Source organism: Heloderma suspectum, chromosome 1, assembly GCF_057233095.1.
Source record: "Heloderma suspectum isolate Gila_16-S chromosome 1, 16-S_ref, whole genome shotgun sequence".
NCBI classification, from domain to species: Eukaryota; Metazoa; Chordata; class Lepidosauria; order Squamata; family Helodermatidae; genus Heloderma; species Heloderma suspectum.
In genome coordinates this window covers 281,270,074-281,290,767 of record NC_139458.1, presented here as the reverse complement: position 1 = coordinate 281,290,767, position 20,694 = coordinate 281,270,074, and the positions used below count along the sequence as shown (strand labels likewise).

General features: G+C 42.3%; 2 protein-coding genes across 8 annotated transcripts in view; one reads left to right on the top strand and one right to left on the bottom strand.

The window, feature by feature from the left end:
* Window positions 1-9,186, top strand: part of ACP1 (acid phosphatase 1) — a 24,925-nt gene extending 15,739 nt beyond the window's left edge. Inside the window, exon 6 of one of the 3 annotated variants that reach the window (XM_084826744.1) lies at window positions 5,577-9,186. In XM_084826744.1, the coding sequence (XP_084682870.1) occupies window positions 5,577-5,579 (3 nt within the window). In that variant the 3' untranslated portion in view covers window positions 5,580-9,186. The remainder of the gene's footprint in view (window positions 1-5,576) is intronic. The other 2 variants (XM_084826742.1, XM_084826743.1) reach the window with 2 other exon arrangements.
* On the bottom strand, window positions 4,253-20,694 carry ALKAL2 (ALK and LTK ligand 2). Of its 5 annotated transcripts, none has more exons than XM_084826745.1 (6): window positions 20,296-20,694; window positions 17,851-18,179; window positions 8,980-9,033; window positions 8,800-8,880; window positions 6,238-6,303; window positions 4,253-4,887 (listed from the first exon to the last, which is right to left on the bottom strand). In XM_084826745.1, the coding sequence occupies exons 2-5, from the start codon at window positions 18,113-18,115 to the stop codon at window positions 6,239-6,241; spliced, it is 465 nt and encodes a 154-aa protein (XP_084682871.1). In that variant the 5' UTR covers window positions 18,116-18,179; window positions 20,296-20,694; the 3' UTR covers window positions 4,253-4,887; window position 6,238. The 5 variants fall into 5 exon arrangements, with proteins under 5 accessions (XP_084682871.1, XP_084682873.1, XP_084682872.1 ...); XM_084826747.1 differs by having other exon boundaries at window positions 17,851-18,167; XM_084826746.1 differs by lacking the exon at window positions 20,296-20,694 and adding an exon at window positions 19,147-20,160.

The following is a 20,694-nucleotide window of genomic DNA, read 5'->3' as shown; positions in this document are numbered from 1 at the left end:
CCTCCTCACTCTGTCAAACTCCTCCTTATTGTTAGTTTGTTTCCAAGTGAGTGATACACAGGTATACCAGTTAGTCATACTTTTCTGAGCTTCTCTTCTTGAATTACTTGTGGGGACTTTTGAATGTTCTTTTCCAATCTTCCTTTTAAATAGACCATCTATCAGGACAATGTCCCTTTTGTCCGCTGTTTTGAGTTCAGTTCCTAATGGTGTACTTGGAGCATATTGCTGGACTCTTTCTACAGCATGCCATACCATTGCTTGCACTGATGCAGGTTGACTTAGAAGAGCTAGATAAAATGAGGTTTTGGTAAGAGATTAAGGGCGCAATCCTAACTAGATAGGCAGTTGCTTCTGACCTCGGAGGTGACTGCCTATCCAAAGCAAGGCAGGAGAGGCACGGGGGGATTGTTCCCTCTGCACCTCTCCTGCCTTGCTCTTTTTCACTAGACAGCCGTTTTCGGCAGTCTAGCAGCGGGAGGGCTGACTGGGAGAGGAAGCTGCCATACGACATGTAGGATGTGTCGTATGTGCAGCTCTGCTCTCCCTGCCCCGGAACGTGCCCCCCCAGCCCCAACCTTTTTTAGTTGCTCCACGCTCCTCTTCCAAGCGCTGAGCATGGGGCTTCTCCGCGCTGCCTCCGAGGCAGCGTGGACGAGGGGAGCGGTTGGTTTTCCAGGAACTGACCTTGGAGTGCGGGCTCCAAGGTTGGTTTCTGGAAATGAGCATATCCTATGGCACTCTAAACAGTGTCTAGCGGCCTTAGGATTGCTCTCTCTGTTCTTGATCCAAACCTGTTGCTTAAAATGTCTAAGCATGATGATGTGTGACTCCAGGTTAACATCACTTGGCTTCTCTCCCCCAACCCCTCTCCTTCCTTGAAAGAGCATTTCAGTATTGTTGCTTAAAAACTGCATCAGAGAAAAGCATCTGCTACACAGAAGCAGGCAACAAATTCCATACTGTGAAGAGAATATCTATAGTGATTCTACATACAAAATTGTAGTAAAGGACATAAGATGTACCTAAGAAATGATACTATTGAATTCTAATGTGTCCTCTAAGTAATGAATAGCTGAACATAAAATAACACACAGCATATGCTGAAGGATATTGATATGAATAAATATTTGTAAATAATGAGTGCGTGAGCCATTCATGACCTACTAATTGGTGTCAATCCATGTAGTGTAATACTGCATGGTTGGTTGTCTAAAAGATGACGCCACCAATTATACAAATGCTTGCCAAGATCTATGTCATCTACTTAATGGAATTAACAAATGCAAGCTGCAGACCCCCCAAAATATGATGTTGCCATAATCCCTTTGGCTCAGAATAGCTACAAATAGTGTTTAGGGTAGTATTCCTCACCATGTGCACACATTAAGACACTAACGCCTTTCCCCCTGTCCTCAAATCCCAGACATACTGCAACAAGCCCAGCCATTGCCTTCAATGGGAGGCTGAACATGCTAGAGCCTTGGGAAGGAGCAGGGCTGCTGGCTATCTCTGAGCAGCAAGGATCTGCTGATGAAGCTGATGGACTGGTGTGTTGTAGTTTGCCTGGCTGTGGACTAGCATGGGAAAAGAGAAAAGGCTTATTGGTGCCAACTGACCGCAATAATATATTTTTACTCGAGATACAAGTGAACTTTCTGAGAAACAGGAATGCTCTGAGATTAAATTCATATTTTATGTATTTCCAGGTTAAAGGACAACTCTGTTGGGTTTGAAATGCATCAAGAGTTTAATTTTGTTACACACAAAAATCCATAGCTATTGTTTTTAAAAGTATGAAAGAAATTCAAAAGTAAATGGCCATAATTTCTCTTAATAGGATGCTATGCTCAGGTGCTACTAAAACATAGCTTAGAAATCTATTTAAGATTTCTTATATCATTTCCAGACAATTTACAGCTATAGTAATCAACTTCCAGGCCTGTGTCTTGAACTTTCAAGACCAAATAAAATTGTTCAACTTAACTATGTTTGTCTTTGTAAATATTTTCATTCCATGTTGTGGCTAATTAGTTTGTGACCATGGCTTGTAAATAAACTGTTCATGAAAGACAGATAGGCATCTGAATCCCTGATCCCCCTATACACGGAATGTTTTTCTGTGATTGCTGTCAAACTTCCATCTAGAGAAAAGATTTTGTGGTCTCAAATCTTCATGTTATGGTGGGTATTAAAATGAACGCTCTGCATAGTTATTACTTTCTTTAACTGGGCCCCATGGCAACACTATACTTACTCTTGGAGAGGAAAAAGATATATGTACAAGGCTTGTCCTGCCTTCATGGATTAAATGTACACAGTTGAACTGGATAGTAAGCCTTGACAACATCATGTTACAGCCAATCATTTTGGTGAAATGATTTTACTGTAGTCTTTATCATTGGTATACTTAATGCTATTTTATTACAGCTAATGGTTGAAACAAATTCTGATATTAATGTTTCAAGCCAACGTCTTACTCTTGAGGTGTTTAACCACACATGAGCTGCTTCAGTGCCAAATATGGATAACTACCATTACTCCCTACAGTGTGCTCCATTCAGGAAAGCTCCAGCTTGTGACAAACATTTTAAGAACAGACTTTGACACTTGTACCTTCCACCAGGTCTGTTGTGCTGTGGGAGCAGACTCAATTGATGAGTAGTTGTTGCCAATCTGTGCATGTTAGTGGCAAACTCTGTAGGATGTTATCTTATTTTTAAGACTAGAAGAGAGAACTTTAGCTATGCTTGCAATTGTTAGAAGCATTCACTGAATCAGTTTTGTGGGGGTGAGAAGGGATCTGAAGAACTATTAAGAGGTGTCAAGAGAGATAAGTACTGGGGTTAACCAGCAAGCACAGGAACTGTTAAAGAACGCTCACGTGATAGAGCGCCCTACAAAAAAATCAAAGAGAATGGCTGCCCTCTGGAAATTGTAACAAAACTTGTTAGTAAAATTGACTTTACCAGTTGGATTGGAAAGTACCTGCTGTTCATTGTATGTTTTTAAAAAAATGGTCCCATAGGCAAGGCAGAGTTATGAAACACATAGAAAATGACCCAGCCTGATGAATAGTGGGCTTCAGCAAAGGGATGTTGTACCTCACTAACCTCTTAAATTCTTTAGGAGTATCATCAGACATAGATGGGGTGATTTAGTACTTCCAAAAAGGTTTTGACACAGTCCTTCACCTATGGCTCCAGAGTAAGCTTAGCAGTCATGGGATAAAAGAGGTCATAGATCAACAACTGATTAAAGGACAGGATGCAGAGCACATGGTAAACGGGCAGTTTTAGAACAGAGAAGTAAGCAGTGGGGTCCTCCATGGATCTCTGTTGGGATTAGTGCTGTTTAACTTGATTTTTTTCTTCCTCCTCCCCCATAATGCTAGACCTTTGGGCCCACCCACTGAAACTGAGTGGCAGTAGATTCAGGACAGGGAAAAAAAGAAAGTACTACTTCACAGACAGCATAATTCATGGAGTTCATTACCATGAGATGTTGTGATGCCCACTAGTTCAGATCACTTTAAAAGAGGATTAGGCAAACTTACGGAGAATAGTTTGAGGAGGGGCCATTAGCGATTATGTCTAGGTTTAAAGGTAGTATACCACTGAACTCCAGTAGCTTGTGGTTTATACCAGATGAAGGCTGTTGCCTGCTGCTGAGCTTTCCCAGAAACATTTGGTTGACCATTGTGAGGAATAGAATGATGTACTATATGGGCTTTTGGTTTACTCCAGGGCTCTTAGGTCCTTCCCCCTGCCAGTGTTCTTTCCCAGCTAAAGGATGAAACCGAGGAAGTGTGCACTGTTTTGCATTGTTCTTCATCTGTAGTCTGGTAGTCCATCTATCCTTACCATTTTGAAGAAGTAGCAAAATGATTTGTGCACATGAATCCGCAACATTCTCGTGCTTTAAGCATTCATAACACAGAGTGGTGGTAACCGTTTGGTGGAAGTAAGTGAAGCATAGCTACAGTTAGCATCATGATTGACTAAGGCAGGATGCACGAACAAGTATGGGGTGGATTGCCATTCTGAAAGAACTATTTCCAAGGATGCTGTTGAAACATGCTGTCAAGTAGTTGTCATGTGTGCTACTCCCATCATGTGAAATGTCAATTCACTTTAAAAAATACAATTTAATTAGCTCTATTTTGCATTGCTAGTTATTATCTCTAGTGCAATAATTTTGTATGTTCAAAACTACCACTAGGAAGTGTGAAGAATATTCATAAAGAGCCAAGTTATATACCAAACATTTTATTACTTAGGTATGTTATTTACAGTATTTACATATTGCACATTTAGCTGGAATGTTTATACCTGTATTGTACAGAAAACAGATGGCCTTTTAGAGTGGATACAGAATCCAAGTTTTACTTAAGCATGTTCATCTGTTGCACATGGCATGCAGTTTGCACTCTTATGAGTACAACGTAACAGATTTATGAAAAGTCTGTGACTAAACACTTTGAATTGCATAAGCAAGAAAGATATCAAGTGATACCTTCTTCACAGAAAGGTTTCCTTGACATTGTCCCGTGACATCTTGGAATGAAACATGTTTGTACTTGAAATGTTGGTAATTCTTTGGATTTTTTGGCAATACAACACATCTGATGTTGGGAGGCTTTAAAGTATAAAACATTTAAGTTGTTTTGGTAGGTTTTTTACCATAAAGAATGTGTATCTGTAAACAGTGGTGACAGTATACAAAACACATGTTTAAAGATTTATGGGAAGTAGTCCATCAACTTGCAAAAATAAATCTCTTGTTCACAATGGAATATGTTACAAAGAAGTTGGGTTCAATTTCCCTGTTGGTTTCCAAGGCACTTCTCTTGATTCTTTATATTTCCTCCTTTGATTGTAATAGCATCTGAAACAAAACAACAAAAAGCTTACTTTCTCACTGTCATGAGATGGTAAAATATTTCACTTTAATTTTCAACAAATGATCTGAAATACTAAATAAAATCTGGATTGATTCCTTGTTTTTTTCTCAGGGAATGGGGCGTAGGCCAGTGCGAAAAACCCTTGACAATTTATGAACCTAGACCTTGGGTGGCCAAGGATTATACTATATTTGTACTACTGTTGCAATTCATGGATTTCCCTACTTGTGACTATCATCACTGTGCATGACATAAGCTGATGGTTCTTATTTTTAAAAGACTGGTTGCTGCAATTCTGTAAAATGGTTTTATCATAAGAAAGTAAGAAACAAATATAAAAAACAAGTAGAACCTGCAACAAAATGTTGCAGTGCAGAGCTCTGATGAGTCCAGGCACTCCATTTCCCCTCCCTGTTTTTCCATTTCCTCCCCCACTTTAGCAGTCAGGGTTCTGTGGCCACTGAGCATGCTCAGTCCTCACTACACCTTTTGGAGGTTCCCTACTTAGGTTTTTTCCTAAATATTTGTACTTCTGCAAACCTCAAGATTGACCCCAACCTTGCTGATAAATGTGGGTGGTGCTATTTTGGCTTCATAAGCAACAGCAGCCTGAAAATTGGAACTTGAGGGAATGATACTGATGTAAATTCTTTTTTTGTTTTATTATATCTAGTGACTACGCTGTTTTTTCTCATAAGGGCTGAAAAGAAGGGTACTACATTTCTTCTGGTTCCAAGAGGAAAGAACTGAGTCTTTTGTCTTTGGAGCATCTATGATCCCCAATATTGCTTACTGTGGTTAAGCAGGTAGTTTAGCAAAATATAAATTTGGAGTTTAGAGGGCAAATGCAACTGAATTTGCATAATGTCTGTTCATGCTATGAGCATATTATAACTAAATTATCAGATATTTTAATCACTTCTACATGTATATATTAAGCTTTATTAAAATATACATAGTAAATCTACAGCTGCAAATAGAAAAACATCCACTGTCAATACAGAGAAATAGATGCTGACTCAACTCCTGAAAAATCAGCTGCACCTGGTGTGCTTTGTTTTTAAAAAGCAAATGCACTATCTACTAACTGCATACTGCTCTGAACAATTCACATTTGATGGCTGAGAGTCTTTATGTTGCTTTCCAGTAGGGGGGATCCTTTTATTTATGGCCAGTATTTTTCCAAATGAAGCGTGTTACGTCACTCTCTCTGAAAAGGGAATACCTTAGCCAAAGAGCTATTGTGCCAACAGTCATGAATTTATCATATCTACAATGGAGATGCTGCTGTGTGTATACAAGCAAAGTGCAATTGGTTCTTTCAAAAAGCTTACCTTATCCTTCCATGCACATTGGACTTACTGCCAGCCGAGTAAGAAGCCTGGCACATCTTTTATAGTCTGCAGTGAAAAGATCATAAGTAGAAGTTAACAAAGAATGCAGCATATCTTGAGTTTTTTACTTTTCAAAAATGTAGTTTATACAAGAGATTGCAAACCCATTACAATTTGTTTTGAAATGGTTTATTTTTAAATTATTGCTTGAACCTATATGCTTGAGAAGCCAACTGTATAAATGTGATGTTTAGATTTTTTAAAGGAATGTTTTTATATGTTGCATGTATAATCCTATGTAGACAGTATTGGTAGGAAGCATCCTTGAACTTGGACTTATTTCTGACTGCATAGGATCATGAAGGATCTCTTCACTAATAAATATTAAAGAAATGTGTGTGTACATGAAAACAGTCAACTAGACATGTTAACTTGCCATGCCTATGAATATGCACTGTAGGAAGAGATGCAATGCATGACTGGGCAAGAACTGCAATGCATGCTGGCCAGCGAACAGAATGTTTCAGTATTTAGCAGTGAATAGAAATGACAGTTCTATTTTACTGTTATCAGTGAACTAGCCAAAAAAAAAAGGAAAATTTTCATGTTGAAAACTAGAAGGAAAGAATTGGTGCAGTGTCCACCTTCTGTTTGAGAAGTTTTCCTGCTCTACATTAGAAGAGTCATACCTGCAACATTTGTTCAAGTAATAAATATTATGAGAACTATAACCTGAGAAGACGCCATTTAGGGAGTCTTCACTTTTTTAGTGGAGATTTACTGAAACTTGGTTTAAATATCAAATATTAATATAGTACTGTGTGTGTAAAGCCCAACTTTTAAGAATTTGTATAGTACAAATACAAAGTTCATCTGATATGGAAAATTCTGCTGAAACGGGCAATACAATGAATATTTTTTTCTAATACAGCAAATGATATGTATCCAACTTGCACATGCAAGTAATTTTTATGAACATTTGCCAAGAATGAATAGGTAAACCTAACCTGAAATCAAAATGTGAGCCAAGGTATTTAATTGGCTGCTAAGTCAGGCTAAGGCTACTGGAGGGAGAGAAGTTAAAAGGTTTAGATACATTACATTTATATCCCTACTTCCCTTCAAGAAGCCCAAGGCAGTATGCATGATCTCTCCCTTTTCTTCGTTTTATCCTCACAGCAGTCTTGTGAGGTAGGCAAGGCTGAAAGTCAGTGACTGACCCAAAGTCACAAAGTGAGCTTCATGCCCAACTGGGGACTAGAACCCAGCTCTCCTGAGTCCCAGCCCAACACTCTAATCACTAGACCACACTGACTCTGTTAGATGGTCTATTAAGTACACTGAAGGTTACAGTGACAGTGTAACAGAACCTATCAGTTTGCTAACTTGTCAACTGAGCAGACTCTGACACTGGGAGAGACTAATTATCAGCCCAACCTGTGCTATGGGATAAGAGGGAAACATATTTTGCAGATGAAAGATTCATCCTCTTGCAGATATTATAACCTGCAATGTGCTATGCATCTGCTAACATTCTAGGAAAAAAATATTTTTCTTATGCAATTATTTGTACTTGAGTACAGATACCTATGTACAAAATACTTGTGATACATAAATTGTGCATGTGTGTAGCATTTCAAATAAGTATATTTATTTCCTGCTGGTCTCTGTGTGTTAAAGAGGTAGTAATACATGCATGTGCCATTTGCAGTTGAACTTGGATATCTGAACTAAAGTCTAAATCTATCCAAGAGAATTTACCAGCAGAGAGAGCTAATCCCCACCCTTATCATTTCTCACTTTGCTAAAAATATTTTTGTCATGTAATGATTCCTCTGATGTATTACAGAAGCTGGACAGAAACTGTTTTACTGGTAGTGCCCCATTTTTGTAGGCTACCTTCTCAGAATGGTGTTCACAGAGTACAGAAAATCAAACACAGTAATGACAGAGTTATCAACATAGTTAGGAACTTAGATTATGGCTGTATTCCAAAGAATGAGGGGAAATACATAATCTTAATAGGCCTAATGTTAGTTATCAACTGTGATTCCTGCCAATTGTAGTGCTGGAAACCCATTTCTCAACTGTGTTTTTTCTTATCCCAGTGCTGCAAAGGCAAAACAGATTTGATTCATTAATGAGTGTTATCTAATGTACTAGTAAGTTCCAAGTTACTACACATAAACCTGTCAAAGGAGTTGACATAATTGGAGTACACATTGGCTGCCTGCAGAAAGTACACTTTAAGTGAAATTTTATGAAATTAGAGCCATTAGACCTCACAGAAGAATTGCAGCAATAGCAATTTAAAATACCTTCCCACGGAATGCAACTTTAGGATTAGCAAATGTGAGATGAAACTTATTTTATGGTCCACAAGTATATGTACTGTATATTCAAATTGAAGCCTTGTTATACCCAGCAGTAGTCTGTTTAATTTATGTAACTCTGCAAGCTCCTTTATTGAATGGAATGATAAAAGCACAGGATGACAAGCCTTAAGCTACAACTATGTTCAGTGGCTGGCAATTGGTTCTCGTCTTGGATAATAGCACTTACATGCAGGGATGGTACAATCTCTTGTATGGTGGTAAAGTCTATGGAAGTGTTTAGTGCATTTTGGACCAAAATAAAGATGACCTGGGGGAAGAAAAGAAGCAACTGATGAGTTGGATTGGTACCATTAAGAAAGAGAACAATGACTAAAATAAACATATACAAATGTTTAATTCTGCTTACCTGTTAAATGGTTTAAAAACTTGTCTTTCATTCTCAGATCTCTAGGAACTATTTCTGTTAAAAGGAATGAAGGACACTCACTGTACTAGAATCATCATTCTTGTTCTGTACCTTAGTTTCCAGTTCAGAATAAAAAATTAAAACTGGTTGAAGAGGGCAATGGCATTTTCATAGATCTTACAACCAAAGTATAGTCCCGCTATTTGTCCTTTGTAAAAATGGAACAAAAGCTTATGTTCCAGAAAATTATACTACCCCTAAACAAGTGTTTAGGCTTAGCTCCCACGGGAATCAATAGAATTTTGAGTAAAGGTGGATGGGAATGGACAGCTGCAATCTTGGTCACAATTCTGGGAAATAAGTGCCATTGCAATAATGTGGACTGATTTCCCAAGTAGGAATTCTTATGTTCACACTGCAAGGCATCAGTAGTGGTTAACGGGGCTGTGACTTGAATCAAGTAATCTGTTAGATTGAATTCTTAAGACTTTTGATCAACTAAATGTGTCCTAGTGAAGCACTTTTCCCCAAAAAATATTTGTTTTAATACGAGTACCTACAAAAACTGGTTGGCAGCCACTAGTTTGGAAGAGACACTTCTCTCTCAGTTAGGATGGAATGTCTCTTCTAAGAAGAAGACTGCTACAAGATATGTGTGCATCATCTAAAAATGAAGTTGTGTTCTGTACCACAAAACTAAATGTGTATACTTGGGGGTTAAATGATTATTACTTTGTCCCTAGCTGTCCTGGACCTAGTCTGGAAGTGAAGGGTGTGTGTGTGTGTTGTAGTATTATCATAGCAATAGTCTTCAGCTAGCCACCCCACACATACACACAACTTGCCGTTTATTGTGAATATGGTATTTACAGCCTGCTTATCCCTAAGTACTCAACTTCACATATATTCTCTGCATTCCTTTCAACAACTCTGTAAGTTGACCAATATTATCCTAATATTGCCCAGGGGGGAGGAGGCTGTGAGTGCTCAAAACCACCCACTGAATTTTTAGCTGAAGATTTTAATTAGGGATTCCTACCCCCAAATACTGTGGTTGTAATATAATCACTAGTAAAAGTGAACAAAAACAGACAAGTGCAGAGTACATGTACAACATTAAACTCCAGAAAAACATTTGAGCCACAGTTACCTTCAGACTTACTTCGTATATTACTAGCATTTCATACCCAGGCAGTTGAATCTGCATCCGCATACTAACAGGGATGTGCACAATAGCAGGCAGTGATAAAGTACAATGCACATACATTTCAATAACTTGGGAACCTTCTATCTGTGAACACTCTTACTTGTTACATGTATTCCTCACATTTCTTCCAAGGAACTCAAAGTAGCGTCTATGATTCTAAACACATACACACACTTTGTCCTCGCAACAGCCTGGTTGGTGAAGTTGGCCGGGCTGAGATATACTGACTGGCCCAGTCACTCAGCTTCATGGCCCAGTGGTCATTGAACATGGGTCTCCCCAGTCCTAGTCCGACACACTAATCACTACACCACAGTGACTCTTGCAGTCTCCTCAAACTCTAGCTTCTCTGCAGGTCCACCTAATGATTCCTTTGGTTGATATGCCATGATGTCCTAGTGGTGCTTTGCAAGCAAAAGTGTCATGGCTTCTGTAGCTGCTCCAAGTGAAGCTGTTCTAATATAACAGAAGTGGGGCTGGTCAGCTTAAGTCTAGGGAACTGAATAATAAGGATAATGTGGGTGACATACTTGAAATCCAGAGTCCATTCATCTTTTCTTAAATTGCATAACACTGGTTGCACACCATGGATTTTCAAATGACAGCATGTTCATGGAGATCAGTTGAGCTGTTTCAGAGTACTTCAGTGAAAACGTAGATGCCACTACTTAGGTTATGTGGTGATTAATGGAAATGTCAGCACAATATGTAAATCTACTTTCATTAGAGGCTACCTGTTGTTCCATGATCATGTTAAAAAAAGTTTCACATTATATTCTTTTACACATCCTTACTTACACAGAAGTGTAGATGCTCATAATGAACAAGGACAACCTAGACTTTGGCTTATTGAATCTTTAGACTGTCATTTGTTTCTGTGATTCAGTTCCTCACAACCAATTACCGAACCTTATCCAGGACAGGCAAATGTTGATATTTAAGAAACTGGCTGAACAACAATTTCTTTACAGGAAATGTAGCCACAGCATTGGAACAAAACATGCAGGGAGGGAAAAAAAACCCTGTAGTAAACTACTTCATTCTTTACTCCAGGGGTTTGCTTTCCCACATCTTGTATTCAATGGAGGGGAAAGTAACTAGTTTATTGAAATCCTCTTTAGCTGCTTGTAGCTGTCTCCTTGATTTAGTGTCATATTTTATTGCTTTTAGTTACTTACATCGATGTCTTAATTGTGATTGCACATGAAACACTATATTTTATTTATTTTACCATAAATGAATGCCTAAGTGGCCTTTGAATTCCCTTGGAATCTTTTTATCGCATTTAAAGTCAGAACACTTCCAACCAGATCTGATTCACTGGTGAGTTTAGACATTTCTCGAAATTCACCATTTATTTACTTCTAAGTATAGAAGTAAAGCTCAGTAAGTTAATTAAAGCTCAGTAAAGCTAAGTAAGCTCAGTTGCATTGACCTTATCATATTTGACCCAATTATGTCATGCACCACATTAAATGCTTAGATGTTTCTCTCAAAAGTCCCCCAGGGACAGTCAGACACATTAGAAGATTGATAGGGAGTTCTAGCTAGTGGTTGCTTTCAATGGCAGCAAAGCTGCTGGGGAAAGTCTTTCAGAAGTTGGCATTTTATAACACTTATTTTGGTTAGAACAGGTTCACTAGTATACAGCTGTTGTGTTCTAATTAAGTACTGTAGAGTGGTTATACATTGAGCTCAATCCATTGATTAAGCAGATTTTCTGTTGTCTTAAAGGGAGTTCTAAAAAAAAAAAAGAACAATTAAGTTGGAAAAATAATATCAAATAAATAAATAGATGCATTCCACAAACATTTTACAAATGCATGTAACAAATGTATAGCCACAAAAATTACAAACAAGCAACATAATGCGTATCTAGAGTAAATAAACATGAAAATACTCATCAACACCAAATGTGTCTCAACCACAAGTTGGTCTTCAGTGCAGAAATATCACAGTCACAACTTCTCACATTCACATGTGGAAAAAAACAGAGCCCTGTGTTGGCCAAATCTGCCTGCTATTGGCATTTGAGATCTTAGAGGTGTTCAAATTGTAGCATGGGACTGTAGATATATAAAGATTTTGTTTGTTAACTTTTCCCTTGATATGGGTATGATCGCAGCCTTGAAGGGGTGACAAGTGACAACACTGCTATATTATGGTTTCATTTATTTATTTATTTATTTATTGCATTTATACCCCGCCTTTTTTCCTCTTGCAAGGAACCCAAGGCGGCTTACATTATCCTCCTCCTCTCCATTTTATCCTCACAACAACAACCCTGTGAGGTGGGTTGGGCTGACAGTCTGTGACTGGCCCAAAGTCACCCAGTGAGCTTCCATGGCCGAGTGGGGACTAGAACCCGGATCTCCCAGCTCGTAGTCCAACACTCTTGCCACTACACCACACTGGCTTGATTATTTGACAGATATGGCTGAGAGGCAGAGTTCTGTGTTTTTCCCCATAGGTATATGTAAAAAGTTGTGAGTGTGCTATTATTAGACCACTGAAGGCCAATTTATAGTCGAAACATGTTTAGCATTTGTTATTGCTATTTTCATGTTTATTTACTCTAAAAATGCATTAACTTGCTTACTTTTAATTTATGTGGCTATCAATTTTTTTTACATATATTTGTAAAGTGTAGTATCATTTGATACTATATATCCCAATTTGGTTGCTTATTTTTCGTTGTCTTAGTACAGTGCTGGGGATCCTCTGGCCCACGGAGGCTAGGGCTCCCTCTGAAATCCAGCACCTTCATGGGCTTCCCTCCATCCAGAGGGCAATCTTCATGACAATGGAATGAGAAGCATGTTGGACTATTACCTGGATTTTCATGGAATCAGCTTTGGTCTGTCAGGGAACGTGAAGCAAAATAAGCCAAGTGTTTTCAGGGGTCACACAGTGCTTGAAAGGAACATACTTCCGGGTGGGGTACAGGGAGTAGAACTGAATGTCATCAAACTGGCAGGGGCTGCTCAATTAATGAGGCTTGTTTCCTGCCCCTGTCCAGGCTCCTCCCTGCTTCTACATTACTATGAATGGAGAGAACTAATTTTCCACATGTGTGCAGATTTCCCTGAAGAAGCCAAAATCCCTGGTTCTCCAATGCAGTATCTGAAGGCCCCCACTGAGAGCAGCTCAGCCCCTCAATTTTGCCCCATTCCATCACTCTGCCCCACACTTATTGCTTGCAAAAACCCCTTTCTCCCTTTCTCCTCTCTGCTTGCAATGAGAAGCTCCCGCAAACCCAGAAAGATCTGCTAGAAGGGACTTTACATAACAATGGAGAAATGACTTTACATCAGAGAAACTACAGGACATCAAAGAAACACAACATGCTAGCTAGAGAAAGCCTGGGTGCAGCTGGCTCCACAGCCAAAGCGGCAGCTGGAGAAGCTTTGACCGGGGATCTGATGATGTCTTTACATTATCTGGCCCACAGGGGGCGTTCAGGGGGGCAATCCAGGCCCCAAACAGCTCCTCATCCCTGTATTAATTGTTGTGTTCTTTCTTTTTCCTGAAAAGCTCTTTTACACTACACATTTTACACTACAATATGAAGTTGTAGACAGAAGTTGACTCTGTTACTTCAGATTGCACCTGGGGATCATAGTTTTGAATGCTTCCCTATGTAAAAATAATGATAAATCTCTGTGCATGTTAAAAATTAGCACAGCAGAGAAAAAGAGTTAGGAGATTACTTTCCCTGATAAGTACAACAAACGTTTCATGTGGGACAGCAGTGAACACGCCACTTGAGGACTCAGGTTTGCAGTTGGGTTTACATCTGGATTCAGCCCTGAATCTGGGTGCCCAAGCTTCAGGGGTAGGCAGGAGCGCATTTGCACAGCTGACAGTGTGCCAAGTGCGTATTCCTGAAGATCTAACCACAGTAGCACATGCTTTCGTTACATCCCATTTAGACTACTGTAACAGGCTCCACGTGGAGCTCCCTTTGACAACTGTTTGGAAACTTCAGCTGGTCCTGAATGTTGCAGCCAGACTGTAGACTGCAGCTGGTTACTGGGAGCATGTGATTCCCTTGTTCTAACAGCTTCCCTGGCTACCAGTCTGTTCCAGGCACAAGTCAAAGTGCTGGTTATGACCTGTAAAGCCGTATATGACTTGAAACCAGGCTACCTGAAAGACTGCATTGTCCCGTATGAGCTTGTCTGAGTTTCAAGATCTTCGGGGGAGGCCTTTCTCTTGGCTCCACCTCCATCAGTCACGTTTGGAGGGGACACAAGAGAGGACCTTCTTGGTGACTACTCCCAGGTTCGGGAACTCCCTGCCAAGAGTAGCTCATTGTTGTCCTTCTCCTGGCAGATAAAGACAGTTTTATTCAGGTAGGCCTTGGCATGTAAGCTGGTTTGGTGCAGAAGGGGTTCTTTTGGGTTGGGTGCTGTTTATTTCTTTGTTGCTTTAATTAAATCTGTTTTAATTAAGCTGCCTTGAGCACCATTTTTTGTGGAAAGATGGACTATCAATCAAATAAGTTCAGAACTCGGCAAGAATGTTGAATAAGATTTCTAGTATTCAAACCTGGAATCGTCCCAGGACTTCAGGGTCTTACAACAGCTTCTTGTCTTTTCTATGTCTATCAAAACCAGAATAAAGTATACAGAATAGGGGAAACTGATCAAATTTAACAGTTGCGGTGCATTATTTGGATTGCTTGAGTTGAATTATTCGTATTTTTATGAATAATACTGATGATTATGTTTATTTTAGTGCAGAATATACACAGTCCTGTATACAGCCAAAGACTACAGTCTTACTGTCAGTGGAACTTACTTCCAGATAGGCAAGTTTAAGATTTAGACAAACATCTTACTAATGCTAGCTAATTGACTGACATTGTGACAGTCAACATTCGTAGGGAGGGAGGGCCTGCATCTTACAGGAATAACCACAGACACACACACACACACACACACACACACACCTTGCAGTAAACTTTTGGTTATCTTTTACTGTCAGGTGCAGTGGGCTGGTTTTTCTCATAGCCATGTTGTACCACTGTTGTATCCGAGGGCAGTGCTTTGTGAGAGCTCTCACTAAGAACCTACTAATAGAGTTGCCAAGAAAAAAATATGGTCCTAAGGAAAACCTTCAAGCTTCAGATGCATCAGGATGATGGGTATTTTCCAATAAATAATGCTTTGCACTATTTTGAAATGTCCCCCTTCTTTTCCTGTTGTGCTTTATAGCAATTAATGTATATGGGAAAGAATAAGGAGTGCACTTGGGCCATCGTGGGGTGGGGCCTAAATCTTCCATTGATATCTCTAATGCTTGTGGAAAGGGGCAGTTCTTTTAACTATTCCTGACCTACTCTGTGCCTTAGAACTCAGTAGGACCATAGATGCTGGTGCAGTTTTCATTCTACAAAATCTCTATAATTTCATCTGTATATATCTGTAGTAGGTTACATTTCTCAAAAACATTAGAGTGTGTAATGGAACCTAGAAACTGGCTTATATCTTAATTAGTATTTATCATAAGCCTAAATTCCCATTTTCAAGGGGATGGATTAATTTAATTCGTTAATTAAATTAATGTTAATTTTCTAGTACATGTACACTTCTAATCATTCATGGATGATAAGGTTATCTATGGCTTCTAGTCATGATGGCTCTACATTACTTCGAGTATCAGAGGCAGTATGCCTGTGTACACCAGTTGCTAGAGGACATCAGCAGGAGGGTGCTATTACACTCATTTCCTGCTTGTGGGGTTCCCAGAGGCATCTGGTTGGCCACTGTGGGAACAGGATGCTGGACTAGACAGGTTGTTGGTTTGATCCAACATAGCTCTTCTTATATTCAATCATATATCTATCTATCTATCTATCTATCTATCTATCAACTGCGAAGTAAGTCCTGTTGAACTCAGTGGATAGCACTTTCAAATCCCATTGCTTTCATTGAAGTAGAGAGGGAGAAAGTGTTAGACTGTTTACAGACATACAGCCAGGGAAGCTGTTAGAACAAGGGAAACAGTGCGCCTGCTGTAGAAGTACATTTGTTGCACATCTGACATACCTATAGCCTTCTCTGGAGGATCAGGGAAAGGCGGGGAGCAGGCCTGTAGCTCGTGGGGCCTGCCCCCTCCTAAATGTTCTCTGCCCCCTACATTTTTAACAAACAAATAATTAAAATGCAGTGTACAATTTTGTCTTTAATATGAATTATCTTCCCTACTCTTTTGTCGTCGTCCCTGAACTTTTAGGCTGGCTATAGGCCTGGGGGGCAGCTGCTGTTCTAGCTTAGAGAAGAAACCTATTTTGCACAATAGTAATGGGTTGGCTCTTGTGTCAGTCATAAAGCCATCTCCCCTGAGTAGATTTCAAAACTAAGTGGGTTCTTTTGTTTGTTTGTTTTTAAATAAAGCATTGAAGAACTGCAGTAAATAAAGCAAATATTTGGAGAAAAAACAAAAAATAAAGCACCCAGCTCTCCCAAAGTGGGGACAGGGAGGTGTTTTTCAAGCAAGAAGTTGTATGTGATGGGAAGGAGAGCAAAGTAGATTTTGCAATTGAAAAACCTCTGCTTAAGCACCTGTTTAACTCTTCCATTAGAAGGCTAAATCTTAATCCTAAAATCAAGGAAGTAGAAAACCTGAGGGAGACCTCTGAGTGAGTGACAGTCAAATATGGATTTTCAATTCTGTGCAGAGACCAAGAAAGGCAAGTTCAGAGTCTGCATATGCAGAAATAGTAAATCTGTCAGGCACAAGTGCCCCCCTATGTGTTTAGTCAGACTGTACCTGAAGACTGACTATGAAATGTCATTAGAAATGCACTGAAAATGTGAAAGAGATTAACTTGTCATATTGTAGAAATAAAGAGTTTTGAAAGACACAGTAGGCTCTAGGGATGCCATCCTGCTCCTCTAGAAGCCATTGGCAAAATTCCCATTAATTTCACGAGAGCAAGCTACAAGCCATGGCTTACTAAACATAGCTGGGAGTTGCTAGGGCGAATAAAGGAAAACAGCCGCATAGGATTGCATTGTAAAGGAACGCTGGAGATGAAAAGTATGAATAATCAGGCTACCCTCACTTTTGGAAAAAAGTGCTTGAGTTGTGGAAAAGTTTTGAAAGGAGACTTCTGAAAGGGTGTTTCAAATGAGGAATTTCAAACTGCAATTTCCTAGAGCAGCCTTTCCCAACCTGGCGCTTTCCAATGTACTGGACTACAGTTCCCAGCATCCCTCAGCCAGCATGGCTGGTGAATGCTGGGAATTGTAGTCCAACACATCTAGAGGGCACCAGGTTGGGAAAGCTGGACTAGAGTAAGAAATAGGGACTATGACCTTGGAGCACAGGGCTAGACCCATAAAACAATCCTCTACTTGATGCTTCTCACATTTCAACCTATTGGTTTTGCTCTTCAGTGCCATCCAGTGCTGAAGAAGAGCCTTTAGCATTGAGAGGTCTTCTTTTCATTGTTCCAGTGAGTGGGGAGCTTTCCTACCCTGGCATTTACCATCCAAGCAGTTTCTTACTGAAGAATTTCCCATCATAAAGATTGAGGCAATTTGCAAAGTCACCTGGGAAGACTTCTCAAATGTGAACAGCAGAGTGATGGCCGAATTCTCTTTTCTGTAAACAGGGAAAGACAAGGACCCTAACACACAACGCAGTTGACTTACCAACTCGCTGTTCTTCTGAGTATACTCCATAATCGGGTACTTCCCTTCGGTCCAAAAGGTAGTCTTGTTTGTACTGAACTCCGTTTTCCTCCTCGTCCTCCAGATGGTACTTTTTCAGTTCCTGAATGATTTCCATGATCAGGTTTAAGAGGTTTTGCCTTTCCTTCAGCCCTGCGCTAGATTCGGATCTCTCTTTGCCATGTCCTGCTGAAAGCATCACCAGCACCAGCACCACCAGCGCAGGAGACCGTAGGAGTCTGCCCATTGCACTCTGGAGGATAGATGAGCGGAGCAAGGAAAATGGAACCACGTTCTTCCTAGTTTATTCCCTGAAACGGGGGGGGGGGATTTGGGAGGCGGTGTGGGGAGAAGGAAAGGCAAGCATCACAGTGAGGGTGACATCTGCTCAAACAGTGGAAAGTTGCATTAAAATATTCTCTGCTTGTTAAAGAAACGAGAGTTCTGATTTCTGCCTTCTCTCCCTCTCAATAAAAGAGATACAGATGCTCTCAGCTGCTGTACAGTGGTGTAGCTCTATGCTCTTTAGCCAAGAAGGAGCGAGCAGTAGTAGGGGAATCGGACTCCCCAGGGGCATTCTCCTAATAGCCCCATCCTACACTTGGTATTCAGAAGTTCCACGGAGTTTGCTGAGACTTGTTTCAAGCAGAAGGTAGATAAATGAAGAAGCAAAATTACAACCTTGACTTCAAAAACAAGGGGGAAGCACAACCACATATCCCCCACTGAGGCTAAAAAGCACAGTTCTTGGAAGGATAGCGGAGGTTTCAGGGAAGCTGTGCTTTTAAGGTATCAGAGCAGCAGACAGCAGAAGAAACTCCTGATTGCAGTTTCAAAAGCAAAACCTGAACTCTGTTCATCTGGAATATGCTGGAGCCTTGAATAGAAGTCCCATGTGCAGTGGTTACCCACCCCTTGAATAGAAGTCCCATGTGCAGTGGTTACCCACCCCTTGAATAGAAGTCCCATGTGCAGTGGTTACCCACCCCTCTCTTAACATGAACGGGACATTGGGAATCAATGTTTCTTCTGAACGGGGCGGGGCAAGCCCACAGCAGTGTGACCTAGTGGTTAAGGATTTGTTGGGACCACCTTCCGATTCCACTTTACTCTTACACCAAAGCCAGTACATCTACCCCAAGTCAGCTGTGGGATCCTCAACCGGTTTAGCCTATGATAAGCTACAGCGTCATCCTTCTCTTGCTGGAAAAGTTTTGTGAGCTTTACACAGCATTCTGCAGGTGCATACAGATGGCTGTTTCTCAAGGGATAACTCACCAAGGTATGCGTGTACAAGCTGGTGGTCTCTATTGAGCTGCTAAGAACTCTACTAGTCCCTTGCGTGCCTCTGGTTTGGGGAGGTCCTCGTTGCCTGCCAAGTCCTTATAGACCCAGCAGCGGGCAGAAGTTAGATCTGAGTGTTCTACAGTAGATAAGCAAGGCGTTCCAGCTCCCGCTTGTTGTAGATCCCACAAGCTGCCCACCCTCGCTATAGACGACCAACTTACTAAGTGGTTCGCATCCACGCACCGGTATATTACCCCGGGGTGGATAACACCCAGTGAGCTGGTTCTGGAGGCTGTCCAAAACCCTCTCCATGGAGTCTTCCCGCGTCGACGCAGACGTGGTGGAAGCAACGTCTGGGCGGACCCCGCGCAGCCCCTTTGGCAGGTGCAGCATTCGGGGCCGTGTCCGCTGAGCCCACCCCGAGGCTGGGAACGCCCGTCCGCCCGGACGCGCCAGGCCAGGCGTTCCTTCCTCCGAGCGGCTTGGGATGCTCCGCGCAGAGGGTCTGAATTCCGAGAGCGAGCCGTCCCCTCTCCCAGGGGAGGGGTGACGGGAAAAGAGAGGGGAAAAGAAGGCTCAGCCCCGCCGAAGTTCAACTAAGCCCCGTCGTTCGGCGTGATGGGGCTTCCAAGCGCTCGGCTGGCTCTTCCCCGGCTGCCTCCCTCCCCAGAGGGACCCCGCCCAGCCAGACCTCCCCGCCCCGCTCGCCCCGGCCTTTCGCCACGGAGCACCGCGTTAACCCACGCGAGGGAGCACCGCCCTCAGTCGCCGGACCCCCGCGCGCCCGAGACGGGGCCACAGCGCCACGAGCTTCGGGAGGCGAGCGCCTCCACACGGCGCACGAAACAGGCCCCTCTAGGGCGCTCCTCGCGGCGGGGCGGCTTCGGAGCCAGGCCCGCTGCCCCCGGGGCGGCGGGGAGCAGAGGAGCGCATCTCTCCGGCGGGCGGCCGGGCTGCGCCTGAGGGGAGCAGTCAAGCGACACCTTCTGGAGACGCCCTCAGCGTGCCGAGGCGCCTGCCGGACTTGGCGGGAAGCGGCGATTCCGCGCCGCCGCGCCTCGCCTCGCCCTCGGTGATCGCGGGCGCGCTAGCCCGCCGCCTGCCTCTTGAGTGCGGCGCTCGCGTCCCGAGGAGCGTTACCTGCCTCCGGCTGCCTCAGCCCCTGGACGGCGGTCGGGAGAGCGCCCCGCTCCTTGGCGGGGATGCGCAGCCTGCCGCGGCGCACGGGCGGGGGCACGCCTGGCCTGGCCTGGCCTCGCTCGCGCTCCGGCGCTCGGCTGGCCGCTCCGGCGCGCTCCTTTCGCTGTGGCGGCGCACGCCGTCTGGCCGCCTCCACCTACTCCATGGCCGCGCTTTATATAGGCTTATAGGGAGAGTCCGTGAGCGAGGCGGCCGCCGCGGCAGAGTCAGATCGTATCGGCTTGCAAGTGGGTGGACAGCCAGCGCCCAAGTCCCGCGTGGCAGCCCCGCGAGCGCCGCGTTCGCCGGCTGCCGCTGAAGTTCCAGCGCGGCTGCCGCTCGCCGCCACCCTCTTCTTAT